Here is an 18,815-nt window from a genome sequence, read left to right as displayed (position 1 = left end):
ATTGATATGAATTTAATTCTGGATTGGCTTCTAACTGTCTGTGATGTGAGTCCAGGAGGTCTATAAGAGATGTGAGCTGCCTGCTGAAACACCAGTGTGGATGGCAGTAAACCATTACTTCAATTTATCATCTTGTAGGCCTGTTCAGAATTTTGCTAAACACCAGGTTGCACTATTCCAAACTGTATGTGAAGACATAATTTTCCACAATTTCACATATTTTTAATGTTTAATGTTTAATGCTAATAATATTGCTAAAAACTATATTAAGATCCATTAATGGTCCATACAGATCCATACATAAAATGTAAAGTTTTGCAACACAAATATGGTATTTATCTCTATAACAGCAAAATAATGGCAAGTTTATATAGCTCAAACATTAACCATAAACATCTTAATTTCGACCATATGTGTGTTTTCAGATTTGAATATGCAAATCAGCTTACTTTTTTAAATGTGGCGGTGCATCTTTGTAATTTAAACAGACATCTGAACTCTGGAAACAAAGGCTATCTTTCTGGTTTAAACTTAATATACACCATGTTAAAAAAAGCTTCTTATATTTGTGCTTCTGAATGTACCACGTAAGTCCCCATATATACAACAATAATACAAAAATGTAATACTATACTTCATTACATGTAATATTGTTTCTTTTTCCACAGGTACTGAATGCCAGACATTCACTCAATCTGAAGCAGTGGTTAAAAAACCAGGAGAGTCTCACAAACTTACATGTACAATAACTGGATTTACTTTCAGTGGTCTCTATCTGAACTGGATCAGACAGAGCCCTGGAAAAGGACTGGAGTGGATTGCATACATCAGCACAGCTAGTTCTCCAATCTACTATTCCCAGTCAGTCCAGGACAGGTTCACCGTGTCCAGAGATGATTCCAGCAGTCAACTGTACCTTCAGATGAACAGCCTGAAGACTGAAGACACTGCTGTGTATTACTGTGCTAGAGTCACAGTGATTGAGTTCAGTGTTAATGCTATACAAAAACTACTTCCTCATTCACATAATATAGATGATGCATGTTGACTATCCAACAAAGTAGTGTTTACTTTCTGAATACTGAATAATTCAGGAGGGTTTTAATAAATTGGTTTAATTAATTATTTGAAGATTCACGGTCACTTTCTGATGTAACGATTTACCCTGCATGCAGACAGAGTCACTGCAAAATTCTCATTCTGGAACAAGAAAACATACAAATCAAAGACAAAAACAAAACAAAAGAAAACAAACACAATACTGTATAACTTGGTGAGAAAATATAATGATCATATTTCAATCATGATGATTTTAGCATGGCAATCGATATGACAATGTTATTTGGTTTTAGTCTAAAAGCTCTGCTGAATTACTGCTGTTAGTTATTGCTGTAGTTGTAGATTCATGTTTTGTAAAAGATTCATTAATCATTGTCTAATCACGTGTAAATTATTCATAACTTCATCCACAAAACATTGCTAAAAATATTAACCTTTGAAAATTAATCCTTTGAAAGAATAATCATGTTTTTGCAAATGATTAGTTCATCAATAACTAATCGCTTGTAAAGGACTTGTAAATTAATTAACAAAACATACAAAAATTGTTAGCATATCACTTGTTAATTGCTTATGGATGTTTTTTGAATGATTAGGTTATCACTGACTGATCACTTATGAATGCCTTGCAACTGAAGTTATTATAAAGTTGTTACGTGTTTTTATATTTGTCCACTAGGTAGTGTTTCAAAGTGAAAGCCTTGTCCAGGTGTGGATCGTTAGCTGTGACGGAGGTTCAGAGACCAGAGAGAGGTTCTGGGCTGTGGCCGTTCGTCTCCTTCTCCAGTCCTGGATTGTTTTCTTTTCTTAATTTTCTTTTGTATTACTTTGATATCTTGAGTAAATGTTAATTTGTTGCATTTAGTTTTTTTAACTTAACTTTTTAATTTAATGTTTTAACAGTGTTTTAACAGACCAACAAACGTCTGAGAAATGACCATAAACTTCACTTTATTGATGCAACCTAATAGTACAATCGGCTGGGTTTGATCAGATTAAATTATTAAAATTGTTAAACAAACAAATTGCTAACATGGTTGATTTATAGTCTTTCTGATGTAGGTTCAACAGAACTTTCAGAATCAGTGTTATTAAAGTAAATAAAATAATAATAATGACTTCTCGTTCACATGTGCCTTTCTGAAGAGAATTTCTGGGGTCCCCAGAATTTATATAAAGAATTCCAAAATATATCCCAGTTTCATTCAGTGCTCAAACTCAGACTGTTTACAACTCTTCAAGATGTCACTCAAGCCAGCAAAGCAAAACACGAAAAAAGTATAAACAAAAGAAGTTACATCCACCTCTCAGCTGTACAAGATATCAGTGTTTTGGAAGATTAACGCAGACAGAGGAACGTATTTCTCAGACCGAAAACTCTGTCTCCACACTTTAATTAAAATAATATTAATAGTAAAAATAATAAACATTATTTCTTACTGTCACATTATTACTAAAAAACCCAAAACATTTTAACCATGGTAAAATAAAATGTCAACTCTTATCTCTTATCTCTGAATTTTTAATTTTTGCTATACATGTTTTAATGTAAGCATTAAATTATATTTTTGCTCCTTCAAGTTGTTTAGCTGATGTTAAAAAAATACTTTCGACTCTTCAACTCTATTCATGTATAATGAACTTAATGACCTCTTTAAATTCAAAACTAATGCTTTAAAATAAAGTTCAGGACAGTTTGTTGCAGTTCATTAACATCTTTGTATGATTATGTAAATCTCCTGATGAATATTTAAACAGCAGTCATGAGTCAGTTTATACATTCATCTGATCACTAGAGAGAGTGAAGAATCACTTCAGTTCTTTCAAACTGTGAAACAAACCATGATCTCTTCATCTTTAGTGTTGTTTCTGGCAGTCATATCCTGTAAGTTTAGTCTACTTTCTGTGTGATACAATCTTGCTGCTAAAAATGTTTGTTAAGAGTTTTAAACATCATGATCTCTTATGAGCTGATATTATTTGATTTGATACAGGTATTGATTCAGAAGAACTCACTCAGCCTGAGTCTCTGACTGTTCGTCCTGATGCCGCTCTCACTATCAACTGTAAAGTCTCCTATTCAGTTACAAGCTATGGTACAGGCTGGATTCGTCAACCTGCAGGAAAAGCTCTGGAGTGGATTGGAGTTATCTGGAGTGGTGGAAGCTTATACTACAAGGATTCCCTGAAAAGCAAGTTCAGTATCAGCAGAGACACTTCCAGTAACACAATAACACTGAAAGGACAGAATATGAGAGCTGAAGACACAGCTGTGTATTATTGTGCCAGAGACACAGTGACAGACGCTAACAGCCTCCCTGTACAAAAACATCATCGCATTACAAATTACAAATAATTTTACCCAAGCCTCATATGTGGAAGATATGATTTAGATCATATTGTTATTTAACAGTAGTCCTAGAAACACAAAATTGTTTCAGAATCATAGCAAACACACATAATAATTGAATGCAATAAGAGTAAAACAAGAAAAAGAAAAAAGAACAGCACATGAAAATTACAGTACAGGGAAAAGTTCCAGAACTACTGAACTCATACTAAATCATTATTATTATTCAAATTAAGAAAAATATTCTATACCTGTATCACAATCTTTAATAAATTAGATTTTAAAGCTCCGCCCAAATGTAAATGACATTATGTACAGTATTTCTATCAGCAGTTTTCAATGACACTGTAGCAGCTGATTTTTCTGCATCATTTGGCTGACATTTCATTCTTATTTTTTCTTCTGATGTGCTTTGCTAGTATGTATACACAATTTGTTTTTCCTGTTTATTAATATTTATTTCTGGCTCCTAATTCTGGATTTTACTAATAGATTAATAGATATACTGTATATGATAAATGCTGACAGGTCATTGTAACTTCTTTCTTTAGGTGTTTATAGTCAAAGCCTGGAGTCCATCCCATCAAGTCCTGTCTCAAAAAAGCCTGGAGAAACTGAAAAATTAGTAAAAAGAACCTGCAGATGGCGCTGCAGCACAGTATAAATATGAGCCGAATAAACAGACTGAAGACATCTTACCCAAATGGATGATATACTAGCCCATATGCCATGTTTGCTAATACCACAAATGGTGATCTTAAGTGAATATATAAAGGGGAATTAAATGTGTTCTATTGTTCTATTGTTAGTCACATATCCATCACTGTCAATGCTGTCTTCTGAAAGAAAAAAAAAAGATACATAGATACTCATTTACTGGGTTACATATGCAGTATTGTATGCAAATAGTGTCCTTCCTCTTTATTTGAGTATTAAGATGAAAAGAAGCAGCTTGTTTTCACACGTCTCAAACCATGAACTCCTCGTCTCTCTGGTTGTTGCTGCTGCTGGCAGCTGTTCCTCGTAAGTCTTCATTAACTACATATTAATTTTATTGAGATCCGTATTAAAAACACACATAGTTATATGTATGTAATGATGTCATGTCTCTTAAATGTCTGGCCATATTTTTCTCCTCAGGTGTCCACTGTGTTGAACTGACCCAGACTGATTCTCTTGTCTTAAGTCCTGGTCAGGTTTTGACTCTGTCCTGTACAATCTCTGGATATTCAGTGACTGACAGCAGCTACTGCACTCACTTCATTCGGCAGCCTGCAGGAAAAGCTCTGGAATGGGTTGGAGAGATATGTGGTAGCGGTGACACATATTACAGTGATAAACTGAAAAGTAGATTTCAAGTTACCAGAGACTCTTCCAGAAACACAGTGACTCTTCAAGGACAGAAAATGCAGACTGAGGACACAGCTGTGTATTACTGTGCCAGAGAGTCACAGTGACACAGAGCAGATACTCTCTTGATCAAAAACCACACACTTACTTTATAAAAACCGTACCATATTGCTTTCGAGTTATGTCATTCTTTTTCATTATTTCATGATAGTGAAGTCTATTTTTATTGCTTTAAAATCTTTCAGACAGTCTATATTATGAACACCATCATTATTGTGCTGTTTATTTATTGATTTATTCTTATGAAGTTCATGACTGTCATTGTGCTGTGCATAAAAGTAAGTCTTTCTTATCCAAACAAGGTCATCCAAAAAAGAAAGGCTTAATGTGCACGTATACATTGACTAGACAAGAGAGAAAAAAACACTGAGCACACAGGGAAAGAAAACCCAACAGAACGTCCATGATAAATGAGTAAATTACTGAAATCACATCGGATTAAAGGTTAAATTTGTACCACAGCATCTACAGATAGATGTAGTCCTGAAATTTTAAGAAAGTCTACTAATCTAACGATATGTCTACAATATTAAGCTTGAATAAATAAACAAATGCATAAAAATCTAAAATGTGAAATAATTTTGTTATTATTCATAAATATATATATTTAGTATATAAAAGGAATTTTAGAAATGTCGAAATAGCAACTACAACAGAAGTCTGATGTTATCTGATGTTATGTTCTTATTTCTATTTTATTTTTCAATGGGAATAAAAGGTCAAAATTTGGAGTCCATTTCTTCTGTGTCGGAGGTAAAGCCTCTTCTGTAGAGGATCAGGATTTACTTTCGAAAGCTACGACATACAGAAACCTCAGACAGTCAGAAACCTGGAAAAGAGCTGGTATGGATGGGTTGCGTTTGGTGCAGCGGACAAGTACAAGACTGTGCCAAAAGTTTTGAGGGATGAATAGAAATTACTAGAAACAATCCAAAAAAAATGGTGTATCTGAAACTGTCTGGACTGACATAAGAGGACTCGACCGTGTATTTCTTTGCAAGACAAGCAAAGTGACAAGAATTCTCCTGTGCCATAGGGTTTAGAGGAATACAATAAAATCACAGAAACTACACTCTCAGTGCTTTATGAGACACTCTATTCACAATAAAAATGCATTTATATGATTAATTTTCACTTTACAAACACTTTAACTCAGTTTATTAATTTTTCTATATAAACACTATGTATGTGTATATAGAACATAATGCACACACAAGGCCTATTTCTTTTTGCCGCTGATCTGAAGCTGATACAAAACTAATGAATACTATCAGAAAGTTTGAAAGTATAGATCAACTTATTCTATTAACTCTAAACCTACCCTAACAGTTTATTCTGAGAGTTACTTGGCATGTAGTTATAAATTAATGATAATTAGTTGAAATGTCGCTACAAAGTTACTTATAGTTAGTAGAACACTTTATTTTCAACTTTTTGATTATTTCCTTCATTATTATTAAACATAAATGCTTTTATGATGTGGTTTGAAATTTATAAAAGGGAGAAAAATTTTTGTCAGAAGGCGGAGTCAAACCTACTTTGATCGTGTCAAAATGTAATCACCATACATTTTTCCATCTGCACCACTGAAACAGAGTTAGTGTAAATAGCCACTGCCAACAAGGCGGTTTAAAAACATTTCTTTTAAAAATTATACATTTTAAAAATTAATCTATTTATAGTAATACCTGAAAAAAATGAAAGGCTATTTTAACAAATAAAAAAACAGGGTGTCCTTTTAACACATGAAATGCTCTAGCCTACTGAATTTTGTTCATTAATTATGGGGTTGACGTCATTAATCTAAAGGCAAACCAGCAGCTAATGTATGTGATTATGTAAATTTTAGGCTTCTTATTTAACCAGTGGGAATAACCATTTTAAAAGATCACTAGAGGGAGGCTTGAACTGCTCCGTCATTCTGTCCTGAAAACTACATCATGTTCTCTGCAGTTTTGGTTTTGCTCCTGGCAAGTGTAAACTGTAAGATATGTTTCAGAACATACATTTTTTAAATGTTCTTGCATTTTTAATAATCACTCATCTGAATGTGCTTTTGTATTTCCCTTATATTTTTCCCAACAGGTATTGATTCAGAAGAACTCACTCAACCTGAGTCTCTGACTGTTCGTCCTGATGCCACTCTCACTATCAACTGTAAAGTCTCCTATTCAGTTACAAGCTATTATACAGCCTGGATTCGTCAACCTGCAGGAAAAGCTCTGGAGTGGATTGGATGGATCTGGAGTGATGGAAGCACAGCCTACAAGGATTCCCTGAAAAGCAAGTTCAGTATCAGCAGAGACACTTCCAGTGACACAATAACACTGAAAGGACAGAATATGAGAGCTGAAGACACAGCTGTGTATTATTGTGCCAGACACACAGTGACAGACGCTAATAAGAATCCTGTACAAAAACACCATCATATTACAAATGAGAGCATATTACTAAACGTTATTTTACAAAATCATTATCTTATTTACTGAGTAATGCAACTCTTTTCAACCAATCAGACATTTATGTACAAAAGCAGAGCTGAATATTTTGCTTAAACAAAATTGTATGACATTTGGTTATTTGCTGAATTAAAAGAATTAATTGAAGTGAATTTATGTGCATAAAATATTAACAGAGTGTGTGAACTGACTATTTTTTAATCAAGACAAAACACAAATACAGCATTACTGTAACTAAAGGACTAGTTCCCAGATGAGAATATGTATTATTTGAGTTTCTCTTTTCTTACTGTGATCTGTTCTGTTTGATTCAATCATTAAGTGGCATGACACATATTGAGATGATACTGCAAACACAATAAGCATATGTTTGGATGCAACAACAAGTACAAGAACAAAAGTAAACAACAACAACAACAAATATTCTCAAAATAATTTTCTTAATTTCTTTCCTAATTACAAAGAATGTTGTATTACACATAACACTAAATGACATATATTCCGAATGACAGACACATATTCAGAATATAATTAACAGATTTTTCATCACTGACACTGCTAATGGTTTTTCATGGTAATGGATCTTTTAGTCTGGCCCTTCAGTCATGATTGCACCTTGTGACCCTCCCAATGCAAATCAAAACCGTGAATGTGTGTTTAGTATTTATGTGCCGCTGACTGGATCTGAAGTGTTACATCACCACTTTCAAGATGAAGAGTGCACTCTGTTTACTGCTGCTCTCATTCAGCTTACAACGTGAGTTTTTCTACATTTCTCTATTATCAGTTCTGGAGTAAACAGATTCCAAATGAAATCATGCTTTTAAAACTTCTTTTCAGGTACAAAATGTCAAAGTATGGAGTCCATTGAAAGCACAGTAGTGAAAAAGCCTGGAGAAACTCTGGCTCTGTCCTGTAGAGGATCTGGGTTCAGCTTTAGCTGCTGTAGCATGCACTGGATCAGACAACAAGCTGGAAAACCCCTTGTGTGGATGGGACGTGTTCATAGTGGTGGCAGCGGCAATGACTACTCTGACTCTTTCAACAGACGAATTGAAATCACCAGAGATAATTCAAAGAATATGGTTTATCTGAAACTATCAGGCCTGACAGCAGAAGACTCAGCCGTGTATTTTTGTGCAAAGCAAGCACAGTGACACAAAGGTCTTGAACGACTAAACAAAAACCACACTGGCTGTTTTATTTCTTGTTACTCAAAGTCAACAGGTGGCAGCAGAGAATAAAACATCTATAAAATGCAGCCTAATGAGATGATATGATCTCAAAACATGACATCTTTTCAATCACTTTTATTTATATAGCGGTTTTAATAACAAAGATTGTATCAAAGCACTTTTTATTTGTAGATGTTTGGTAGTGGTTATACATGTTACGGTGACAAACTGCGCACCTGTTTTTATTCACAATCACCTAGAGTTCACCTGTACCTGCTGACTCTTTGTATATTACTTACCTGTGTCTGTCAGTCTGTCGATTCTTGTCCTCCTACAGCGCTCCTATCTTGCTCTTCTCTGTTCATGGTCCCGGTTCTTCAATGAATCTGCAAAGAGACCCCATCACAGTAGACAGCCAAGAACCTTTTGGACTGTTCACTGCTCCTCTAAATCTGCTTTTGATGATTCAATTACCTGTTGTCAAAACTTTTCACTGCAGGTCGTACCATGTATGTAAGTGTATGTGACAAATAAAATTTGAATTTGAATTTGTCTCTGCTATTATTTGAGACATACAATTTTTCAAGAGATTTTTTCAGCACTATTATAGTGCTATTAAAGTTCTTAAAGGACTCAAAACAAAGAATAAAATTACGTAAAAATGTCCACGAAAGAAAATAAATAAATAAAACATGTCATAAGGTCTCTGAGAGCCATAAATATAAACACTAACATGAATATTTTTTGTAGCATGTAGATTTTATCAGTAGCTTTGTATGATTATGTAAATCTCCTGTTGAATATTTAAACAGCAGTCATGAGTCAGTTTATACATTCATCTGATCACTAGAGAGAGTGAAGAATCACTTCAGTTCTTTCAAACTGTGAAACAAACCATGATCTCTTCATCTTTAGTGTTGTTTCTGGCAGTCATATCCTGTAAGTTTCTCTGTGATACACCATTTTGTTGCTAAAATGCTTGCAGTCTTTAAACATTGTGCTTTCTTATTAACAGATATTATTTGATTTGATACAGGTATTGATTCAGAAGAACTCACTCAGCCTGAGTCTCTGACTGTTCGTCCTGATGCCGCTCTCACTATCAACTGTAAAGTCTCCTATTCAGTTACAAGCTATGGTACAGGCTGGATTCGTCAACCTGCAGGAAAAGCTCTGGAGTGGATTGGAGTTATCTGGAGTGGTGGAAGCTTATACTACAAGGATTCCCTGAAAAGCAAGTTCAGTATCAGCAGAGACACTTCCAGTAACACAATAACACTGAAAGGACAGAATATGAGAGCTGAAGACACAGCTGTGTATTATTGTGCCAGACACACAGTGACAGACTCTAATAAGATTCCTGTACAAAAACACCATCATAGCTACATTACAGTATTATCATGTTTTTTGCTTAAAAATATTCACAACTGATATTCACTGTTCATCACAGCTGACAATCATTTTATGATATTAATGTTAAAAAATTATAATGCATCTATCAGATGGAAAATCAACAATTACAAAATAATCAGTAAGTCTGTTTGTCAATGCATCTGTATTTTGATAGCTGTGACCCTGTTTTATTGTTGTCTCAGAAGTAATATCAAGGTTTTCAGCAGTGTTTGATCAGTATTAAGGGTTCGATCAACAGATCTTTGTCAGTCAGTGAACTGAAGTGCTTTTTCTGAGTGATGTGAGTCCTGGTTTTTGACTTTTATGAGCTGTAAGCTCTAATCATGAATGAAAATGAAATGAAAACAAACAAACAAGAAATAAAAAAGAAATTGACAAAACATTACTTTTTCACCACATTCAAATTGTTTTAGATGCACCTGTATTTTCATATATATTGATAATTAGTCGAGAACTTCATCTGCAAGAGCAAACAAGAAATCTCTAAGCAGAGTGAAAAAATGCAAACAAACACATTAACAAGAAAACTGAATTTGAAAGGTTACGCCAGTGTTGTTGAATGACACTGATAACTGTTAACAGATGAGTCCTGCCCATTCAAACTGAAGACAAAGTGCAGATGTGTGTATGAATGTAAGATATTCATTTCACAGGTAAACCGCTTCAATTATTTTATTGGGAGTTTTTGAGTGTCCTTGAACTCTGTCTAGACTTAATGACAATGTTTTATATTATCTTTGTATCTTTATAATGTAATATTTAATGAAAGTTTTCATTAATTACAATGCTTTTATTAGATTCACATGAAATTCAAAGTCAGTCATGGCCTACTAAATATATTTTATGGGATGAGACCTATATCTGGTACTTAGCCGAAGTATGTGCCTATAGATTATACTATGAGGCTACTTTACCGACTCATCATCGACTAAAATGAAGGTAAAATCATAAATCAAACAATGTTTAATTCTTACTTTCATGAGTGAAGTATTGATTTTATAGTTTTATTAGTTAAAAGATTCAAACATAATGAATCAGTATAACTACTATCTTCTTCTCTTACTGGGTGATATAATTTATGCAGAACTGTATGCAAATATTCATCTTCCTCTTTATTTGAGTATTAAGATGAAAAGAAGCAGCTTGTTTTCACATGTCTCAAACCATGAACTCCTTGTCTCTCTGGTTGTTGTTGCTGCTGGCAGCTGTTCCTCGTAAGTCTTCATTAACTACATATTAATTTTATTGAGATCCATATTAAAAACACATATAGTTATATGTAATGCTGTCATGTCTCTAACATGTCTGACCATATTTTTCTCCTCAGGTGTCCACTGTGTTGAACTGACCCAGACTGATTCTCTTGTCTTAAGTCCTGGTCAGGTTTTGACTCTATCCTGTACAATCTCTGGATATTCAGTGACTGACAGAAACTACTGCAGTGGTTTCATTCGGCAGCCTGCAGGAAAAGCTCTTGAATGGGTTGGAGAGATATGTGGTAGCGGTAACACATATTACAGTGATAAACTGAAAAGTAGATTTCAAGTTACCAGAGACTCTTCCAGAAACACAGTGACTCTTCAAGGACAGAAAATGCAGACTGAGGACACAGCTGTGTATTACTGTGCCAGAGAGTCACAGTGACACAGAGCAGATACTCTCTTGATCAAAAACCAGATTACCACTCAGCACACAATACACAGCTTTGCACTAAAATACAATATTTCTGATCCAATTTCAGTTATATTTAGTGTTCACAGAAATTATGGTTGAAGTAAATCATCAGAATGTTTTAACATAAAATTGAAGCACAATGCCTTCTAGTTATAAAATAGTATCACAGGCAGGCCTATGTATTACGAGTCAAAACTATTACCTCTCTGTTATAACCTACTTAAGTCGACTAGCAAAAAATTAAGTAGAGAATGGAACTTTCAAGCTTTTAATTCATATCTGTCTTCATTTGCCACCCACAAGATCATTGCACTGACATAATCCTGCCTCCTGATACAGTAACTGTATTACAAGTGCATTCTTGGAACATTTCACAAGATAAGATATGGTACACAATTTAGGACATCCTCAGACCTGTATGACTAAAAGGCATTGTATCTCAAACTAAAAGTCTGTGATTGAGCTTTCAGGAAAATCTATGTCAAGCATCAGGTCTTATATGATTAGGCATTGGGGTGAAACAGCATCAGACAAAATGCTATCTTTAAAGTCTTTGTTTGCTGTCATTTCAGTCAAAAACGTGGATAAGACTTAATATATATAATAGATATAACAGAATACACATAATTGCTGAAGAGGTCATGACTGATTTGTTTATTATTTGATCCGTTCTCATTCTATGTCTTAACCAAAATGATGAATTAGTAAGACTAATAAAAACATTCAAAACAATACTATTATTAAAGCGACAGACATATATGGAGACGAGGGGTGTCTGCAAAAAAAAGCAACATTTACTGATGTGTGACTTTCAGCAAACACCTGCGTTTCATTACTGCATTTCATAAAAAAAAAAAAAAAAAAAAAAAAAAGATTGAATATGCATGTACAGTTTAATTTCAATTATGTAACTACAAAGCACATAGAAATTAGTAAAATACATTACGTTAAAGTTAATAACATGCTCATTCAAACATAAATAGAAGACAATACAATCGGGAAATTGATGGCTGTAATATGATTTTAGATAATGTTTTTAATTATTCACACCAACTCCACACTCTCAATCCATTTTTCATCCCATGCTTGGGATAGGGGGGTTCTCTTTTTTGTTGTCCATACTACCGCCAACATACTAAAAAATGCTTAATATTTGCTTAATCAGATCATATGTAAGGGTGAACTTGTGAATAATGCATGAGGGTGAACACAGAGACTTAAATAGGAATATAAAAGTACAAATTAATCATATTTCAATTTATTTATTCATTCATTCATTTTTTGAAGAACATTTTCTCAGCATACAATTTACAACATTATTAGAGGCTTTTAAGCCTTCTAATGCCGGTCCAACAGCAACATTCTTACCGAATGAAGTACTGCTACTGCTCATGTCAAAAGTTCTTTATCAGTGCAGTATACTGGTTATATTAAGCCGTCAAAAGAATAGTTTTTATGCAAATTATGCAAAATCTATCCATATCCAATGAAGAAAATGATCTAAACATATCATAAAATTTCTATAAATAATATGAAACATGACTTTGATGTAAATTTCCTGTTGAATATTTAAACAGCAGTCATGAGTCAGTTTATACATTCATCTGATCACTAGAGAGAGTGAAGAATCACTTCAGTTCTTTCAAACTGTGAAACAAACCATGATCTCTTCATCTTTAGTGTTGTTTCTGGCAGTCATATCCTGTAAGTTTACTCTACTTTCTGTGTGATACAATTTTGCTGCTAAAAATGTTTGTTAAGAGTTTTAAACATCATGATCTCTTATGAGCTGATATTATTTGATTTGATACAGGTATTGATTCAGAAGAACTCACTCAGCCTGAGTCTCTGACTGTTCGTCCTGATGCCGCTCTCACTATCAACTGTAAAGTCTCCTATTCAGTTACAAGTGAGCATACAGCCTGGATTCGTCAACCTGCAGGAAAAGCTCTGGAGTGGATTGGAGTTATCTGGAGTGATGGAAGCTTAGACTACAAGGATTCCCTGAAAAGCAAGTTCAGTATCAGCAGAGACACTTCCAGTAACACAATAACACTGAAAGGACAGAATATGAGAGCTGAAGACACAGCTGTGTATTATTGTGCCAGACACACAGTGATAGACGCTAACAAGATTCCTGTACAAAAACACCATCATAGTGACAAAAAAAGCGATATATTTACTGATGAGTGGCCCTCTCAGTATTGCCTCTAAAATAATAAGTGTATATGCAAGGATAGTTTCAAAAGACATACTTTAATTCTGTAGCTACAAAGAATATATTAACCACTAAAATTATGTGCCTCTGATGACTAATATAATTTGGGAGGACTTTAAGAATTTAAGTAAGGGTTTCTAATCAAAATTATGCTTTATGTCATTCTGTCTTCATCCTTACCATATTCCGTCACTGTATCAGGGCCTCTGAGGGCTTCTGTTAATGTTGGATTAATGATGGATAAGAGTTGTGTCTACTTTGATCCTCATCATAATTTTAAGTTTTAATTTTTGCCTTTCAGAGGAAAAAAGATGTGTCAGAGGAGCTTGGTAAGAAACCCGAGGTAAATGATACATGTAAGCAAGATTATTAAAGACGCCAACAAAGTAGAAGCCTAGGAACACATAGCAACACTACTAACAATCACAGCCCTTGTGTTGGTCCTATATGCACATTGACTTTACTTCTGAGCCTTCAGAGTTTGATATGTTCCTAGATCAACAATTTTGTTAACACTGGAACAACGTTGTGTTTAGCCAGCTGAGGGTCTGAGGATCAGTAGGAGAAATAAAACTCACTTCAGCACCAAATCCTGACCTTCTCATCATCTCCACTAGTGCTGGCAGCAGCTGCTTCCTGTGAGATTCACCGATGCTTTATTTAAACTTAGCAATAAAACTGTAACAGAAGTGGTGTGACACAGGTGGTAAGTGAAACAGATTTGCGCACACCTCAGTCACCATCAGAAATAATCTTCATAACTGTTAGCAGAAGTTTTGAGACATAACTAACGATAATGCTTTCATTCATTGTTATTTTCAGGTTGTGTTTATGTCATGAATTTATTAGGGCCCGCTGTGTTATTTTTCACTGCCTTTAACAATTTTTGTATCAAATTGTTTTTCTGTAGACATGTAAAAATGACAGATTGGAGGAGGAGTTCATGCAAAACTGTTATGTTGAATTGCCTTAAGTTGCATTGTTCCATAAGCATATTCATTGACTATGTTTCTTGTAGAAGAGAATAAACCAGCAATGAAAATAATTATCAATTTATTCCTGTTATTACTATTTTTACATGGTTGGTAACCAATTATTACAAATATTAATGATTTATTATTGCATACTTTTTTAGCATAAACTTTCGTTTTGCTGACTCAATTTATTATATTTGTTTCTCTTCCACAGATATTCACTGTCAGACCTTCACTCAGTCTGAAGATGAGGTAAAAAAACCAAGTGAATCTTTTCGTCTGGTCTGTACTGCTTCTGGATTCACTTTCAGCAGCTACTGGGCAGCTGTAGTAAGACAGGCACCTGGAAAAGGACTGGAGTGGGTTACAACTATCGGCACATCCAGTTCTGACAAGTACTATTCCCAGTCAGTCCAGGACAGGTTCACCGTGTCCAGAGATGATTCCAGCAGTCAACTGTACCTTCAGATGAACAGCCTGAAGACTGAAGACACTGCTGTGTATTACTGTGCTAGAGCCACAGTGAATGAGTTCAGTGTCAAAACAATACAAAAACACCACCTTTACTTTAATTTATTTATGCTCTAGATGTACTCTTCTATTACCAAGAGGTGGTGCTCTTGCCAAGCAGTCTTAGACTGATTCACCTTATGAATGTTTGTTTTCTCGACAAAGAAATGGACTGTACCGTTTTGTAATTCTAAGGAAACACAAATATTCTAGCCTTTGCATGTTTGTAAAAATGTATTATGTTTTATTTGTCTTAATGTTTTTTGTTAAATATCTGTAAATTAACAGCTTTGATCAATGCAATATGTGCCACAGTATACATTTAAGTCAATTCACTGAAGAAGGAAAAACGTCCATGAGAACATTCAAATAAATTTGACAAGAAATAACATTTCTGTAGTGTTTTTTTTTTTTTTTTTTGCAATCTGTAAATTGCTTATGAGCTCACTGTAGAGAATAAAGATTTAAATACAATTTTTCATCTTTCATTTTTAGTAAAATGGGTGTCAAGAGGAAACAAATAGAATATATTTAATAGGAGATAAAATATATAAGTTATTTCATTGCTCATTTAATTTGTTCACTAAAAAAATTGCTGCAAATGACCTTCCTTATATAAATATGGACATTTTTTTTTACATCTGCAGTTGAGAGAGACGGAATGAATCATGTTGCTATTGATTTTATCTACAGTGCCCAGTGAGTATCAGTTCATGCTAAACGGCAATATGTTTTCTTGTGTACAGATAAAACTCAATTCACTCTTGTTAATATATTTTTTTACATGACATCTGCTAAATTAGGCAGAATTTTTTTTACTACAGTTAACATTAGATTCTGTTTAAGTGTTTTTATTTTGTTTCTGCTTCTTAGATAGGCTTCTTCATTGTCAGATATTCACTCAATCTCAAGCCGTGAAAAAAAAAACCTGATGAATCTGGTTTGGCTGGTCTGTACATCCTCTGCATTTTCATTTAGTAGCCACACTGTAGCTGTTGTGGGAGAAATCCCTGGAAAAGCACTGGAATGGAGTGCATCCATGTATCTGTCATCAAAATCATAGTTGTGCTCATGCACACCAAGAGTAGCTGTTGTATTTATTGATGTTTTTTGGTGTTTGCATTTATTTGCCACAATTTTTTTGTGTGTGTGTATGTGTTTTGAGATTTTTCAATTTTTGCTACAAATTGCTATAAAAGTGCAGTGTTTGTAATTATCAAAAATTTTACTTCATTTTATTTCTTTAAAAATAAAAACATTGCATGGCCAAGAAGAATCTCTAAATAGGCCAAAAACATAAAACTTTTATCTTTACATTAAGGATTTTACATTGTCCCTTTTCTCTAGAAAGCAATTGCTCCAGATATCAAATTAAAGATGAAATGGAAAAAGTACAGATTTTTTTTGCACATTGAGCAACAACATGACAATGCTGTATGCAAATGCTCCATCTGCTGCGTGTACTAAAGGGAAGTGTCTTGGGGTCAGAAGGTAATATTCACATAATTTCTAATCATGATCTTCTCATCATCTCTACTCCTGCTGGCAGCAGCTGCATCTTGTGAGATCACTGACGCTTCATTTAAACTCTAAAGCAATAAAATAAGCTTTATAACTGTTTTGAGACAAAATTACTAACACATTATTTTATTGTTATTTCCAGGTGGTGTTTTCTGTGTTGAACTCGATCAGCCGTCATCTATGGTTGTGAAACCTCAAGAATCCTTCTCCATCTCCTGCAGGATTTCAGTATCAAGCTATTGCATTCACTGGATCCGTCAACCCACTGGAAAAGCACTGGAATGGCTCGGATATCTTTGTAGCGATGGTAGCACTAACACTAAAGACTCTGTGAAAAACAAGATCAGTTTCACCCAGGACAAGTCCAAAAACACAGTGTTTCTACAGGGGAACAATTTTCAGACCGAGGACTCAGCTGTGTATTACTGTGCGAGACAGTCACAGTGACTAAACAAACCACAGCTCCGTACAAAAACCTAAACACACGAATCAGAGATGCACAACACCTGGAGAATTATTAGCCTTTCATCAGCACTTACCACCACGATGACTTGCAGAAAGTTATGTTATGACCAGGGCCGGATTTTCCTCTTTTTGTGACACAGGCAAAACTATTTTTGGGTCCCCATTCCCTATTAATATAACAGGCCTAATATTACCACCCAATCAAACAAAAATACTTTTTAATCAGTGGAAACCGTTACAGCCTTTTTCTATCGCAATAAGCACTTGTGTTTAGTCAGTAAAGATCAAATGTATTAATTTGTTTGAAAACTGCAAAAAAAAAAAAACCTTCCACGCGGCCTTGTATCCACATTGCCACTTCGGGAGTGCATTCTCACAATTACACATCAGTTGTGCTGATGATTTATTTCAAGACATCATTTATCATGTTTCCATATCTAATAACAAATGCTTAAACTATGGATATGCAGGCTAACGCAGTTATTAGAGAGAGAGAGAGAGAGAGAGAGAGAGAGAGAGAGAACCTGGACGAGCAAACATAGGCACGTCCCTCCCTAGAATGCCTATGGTGTAAATCCGGCCTTAGTTATGGATTCAAAACTATTTTAACATGATTTGAAAAGTGATACTTTTGAGTGTTGTTGTTGTATATACAGTGTCATGTATGTGTTTTCCAGTCCATTAGGTTTACTCGGTAGGGCTTACGTGATACTGCATTGGTTGTAACTTGTGAACCCAGATAGCACACGTGCGTCTGCAAGATGTCTGTTAAAGATCTCTTGATCTGGAAAGCATCTGCTGTCTACAAACATCTGGCAGACAGATGTCAGTTTTACATGCATTCTAATTCAGAAAAGGAAGATGTCCAATAAACGTATTGCAGATGAGCAAACAACCTAAATAATACATCTTGCAAATGTCAATGCAGACATCAAAAAGATGTCTCCTAGAGGTACGTGTGCTATCAGGGAAACTACAGTTCAACAAAACAGCAAAAATCTGCATAAGGAAGTAAAAAAAAAACACGGCTGCATCAGCAATTATGTTTTAAAATGACTTTTCCCATTGTTAACTCTATTGGTGGGGTAAGTTTAGTTTTGGGTTTGGTGTATATATATTTCCAACACACGATAGAACATTAATCTTTAGCAACAATCACTGGAGGTTTGAATCCTGAATGGCCACAAAACGTAACTCAAGCAGCAGAGTAAAACGATGCAATAGGTACCTGTACCCACGTAATAAAAGCTTTCAATGATCACGTATTAAACATGCATTTTAAAGCCACTCTCCAGATATTTCACTTGAAAACGTGCAGTAAAGTACATAATTACAAGGTTTCAGAAATGCATGTAGAGGCACATATTTCCAGTTAGCCTGGGTTGGATTTATTGATTCATTCACACTTTTCATCCAAACTGAAAATGCTTTAAAAATACAAAATATGTTCTCATAAATGCCACGTATTCATATCTATTGTCGCAAGTTTAATGTTACATATGAATTTATTTACGTACAAATATAACATTTTCGTACACATAGGTACAAAGAAGAACTGAGGTTGAAGGAGGAGTTCATGCAAAACTG

The 18,815-nt window shown here is 34.5% G+C and overlaps 1 protein-coding gene and 3 gene segments (V, D, J or C); all 4 read left to right on the top strand.

Moving 5' to 3' along the window:
• Positions 1-4,376: 4,376 nt before the first annotated feature.
• Positions 4,377-5,269, top strand: LOC122332140. The segment is given in 2 exon segments: positions 4,377-4,432; positions 4,550-5,269. Coding segments are annotated over 2 exon segments (366 nt in total).
• A 1,408-nt stretch (positions 5,270-6,677) lies between these two features.
• On the top strand, positions 6,678-7,618 carry LOC122341303. The segment is given in 3 exon segments: positions 6,678-6,802; positions 6,905-7,230; positions 7,601-7,618. Coding segments are annotated over 3 exon segments (387 nt in total).
• A 291-nt stretch (positions 7,619-7,909) lies between these two features.
• On the top strand, positions 7,910-8,435 carry LOC122332149 (Ig heavy chain V region 914). Its single transcript, XM_043229457.1, has 2 exons — positions 7,910-8,035; positions 8,119-8,435. The coding sequence occupies exons 1-2, from the start codon at positions 7,990-7,992 to the stop codon at positions 8,433-8,435; spliced, it is 363 nt and encodes a 120-aa protein (XP_043085392.1). The 5' UTR covers positions 7,910-7,989.
• A 2,587-nt stretch (positions 8,436-11,022) lies between these two features.
• On the top strand, positions 11,023-11,574 carry LOC122332138. The segment is given in 2 exon segments: positions 11,023-11,080; positions 11,194-11,574. Coding segments are annotated over 2 exon segments (366 nt in total).
• The last annotated feature ends 7,241 nt before the right edge of the window (positions 11,575-18,815 follow it).

This window comes from Puntigrus tetrazona, chromosome 3, assembly GCF_018831695.1.
Source record: "Puntigrus tetrazona isolate hp1 chromosome 3, ASM1883169v1, whole genome shotgun sequence".
NCBI lineage: Eukaryota > Metazoa > Chordata > Actinopteri > Cypriniformes > Cyprinidae > Puntigrus > Puntigrus tetrazona.
Note: the sequence above shows the minus strand (reverse complement) of the source record. Positions and strands in the feature narration are given on the sequence as shown.

Coding starts and splice junctions, on each gene's coding strand:
- LOC122332149 (XM_043229457.1), top strand. CDS start 7,990: ATGAAGAGTGCACTCTGTTTACTGCTGCTCTCATTCAGCTTACAAC. Junction 8,036..8,118: donor GCTCTCATTCAGCTTACAAC/GTGAGTTTTTCT, acceptor ACTTCTTTTCAG/GTACAAAATGTCAAAGTATG.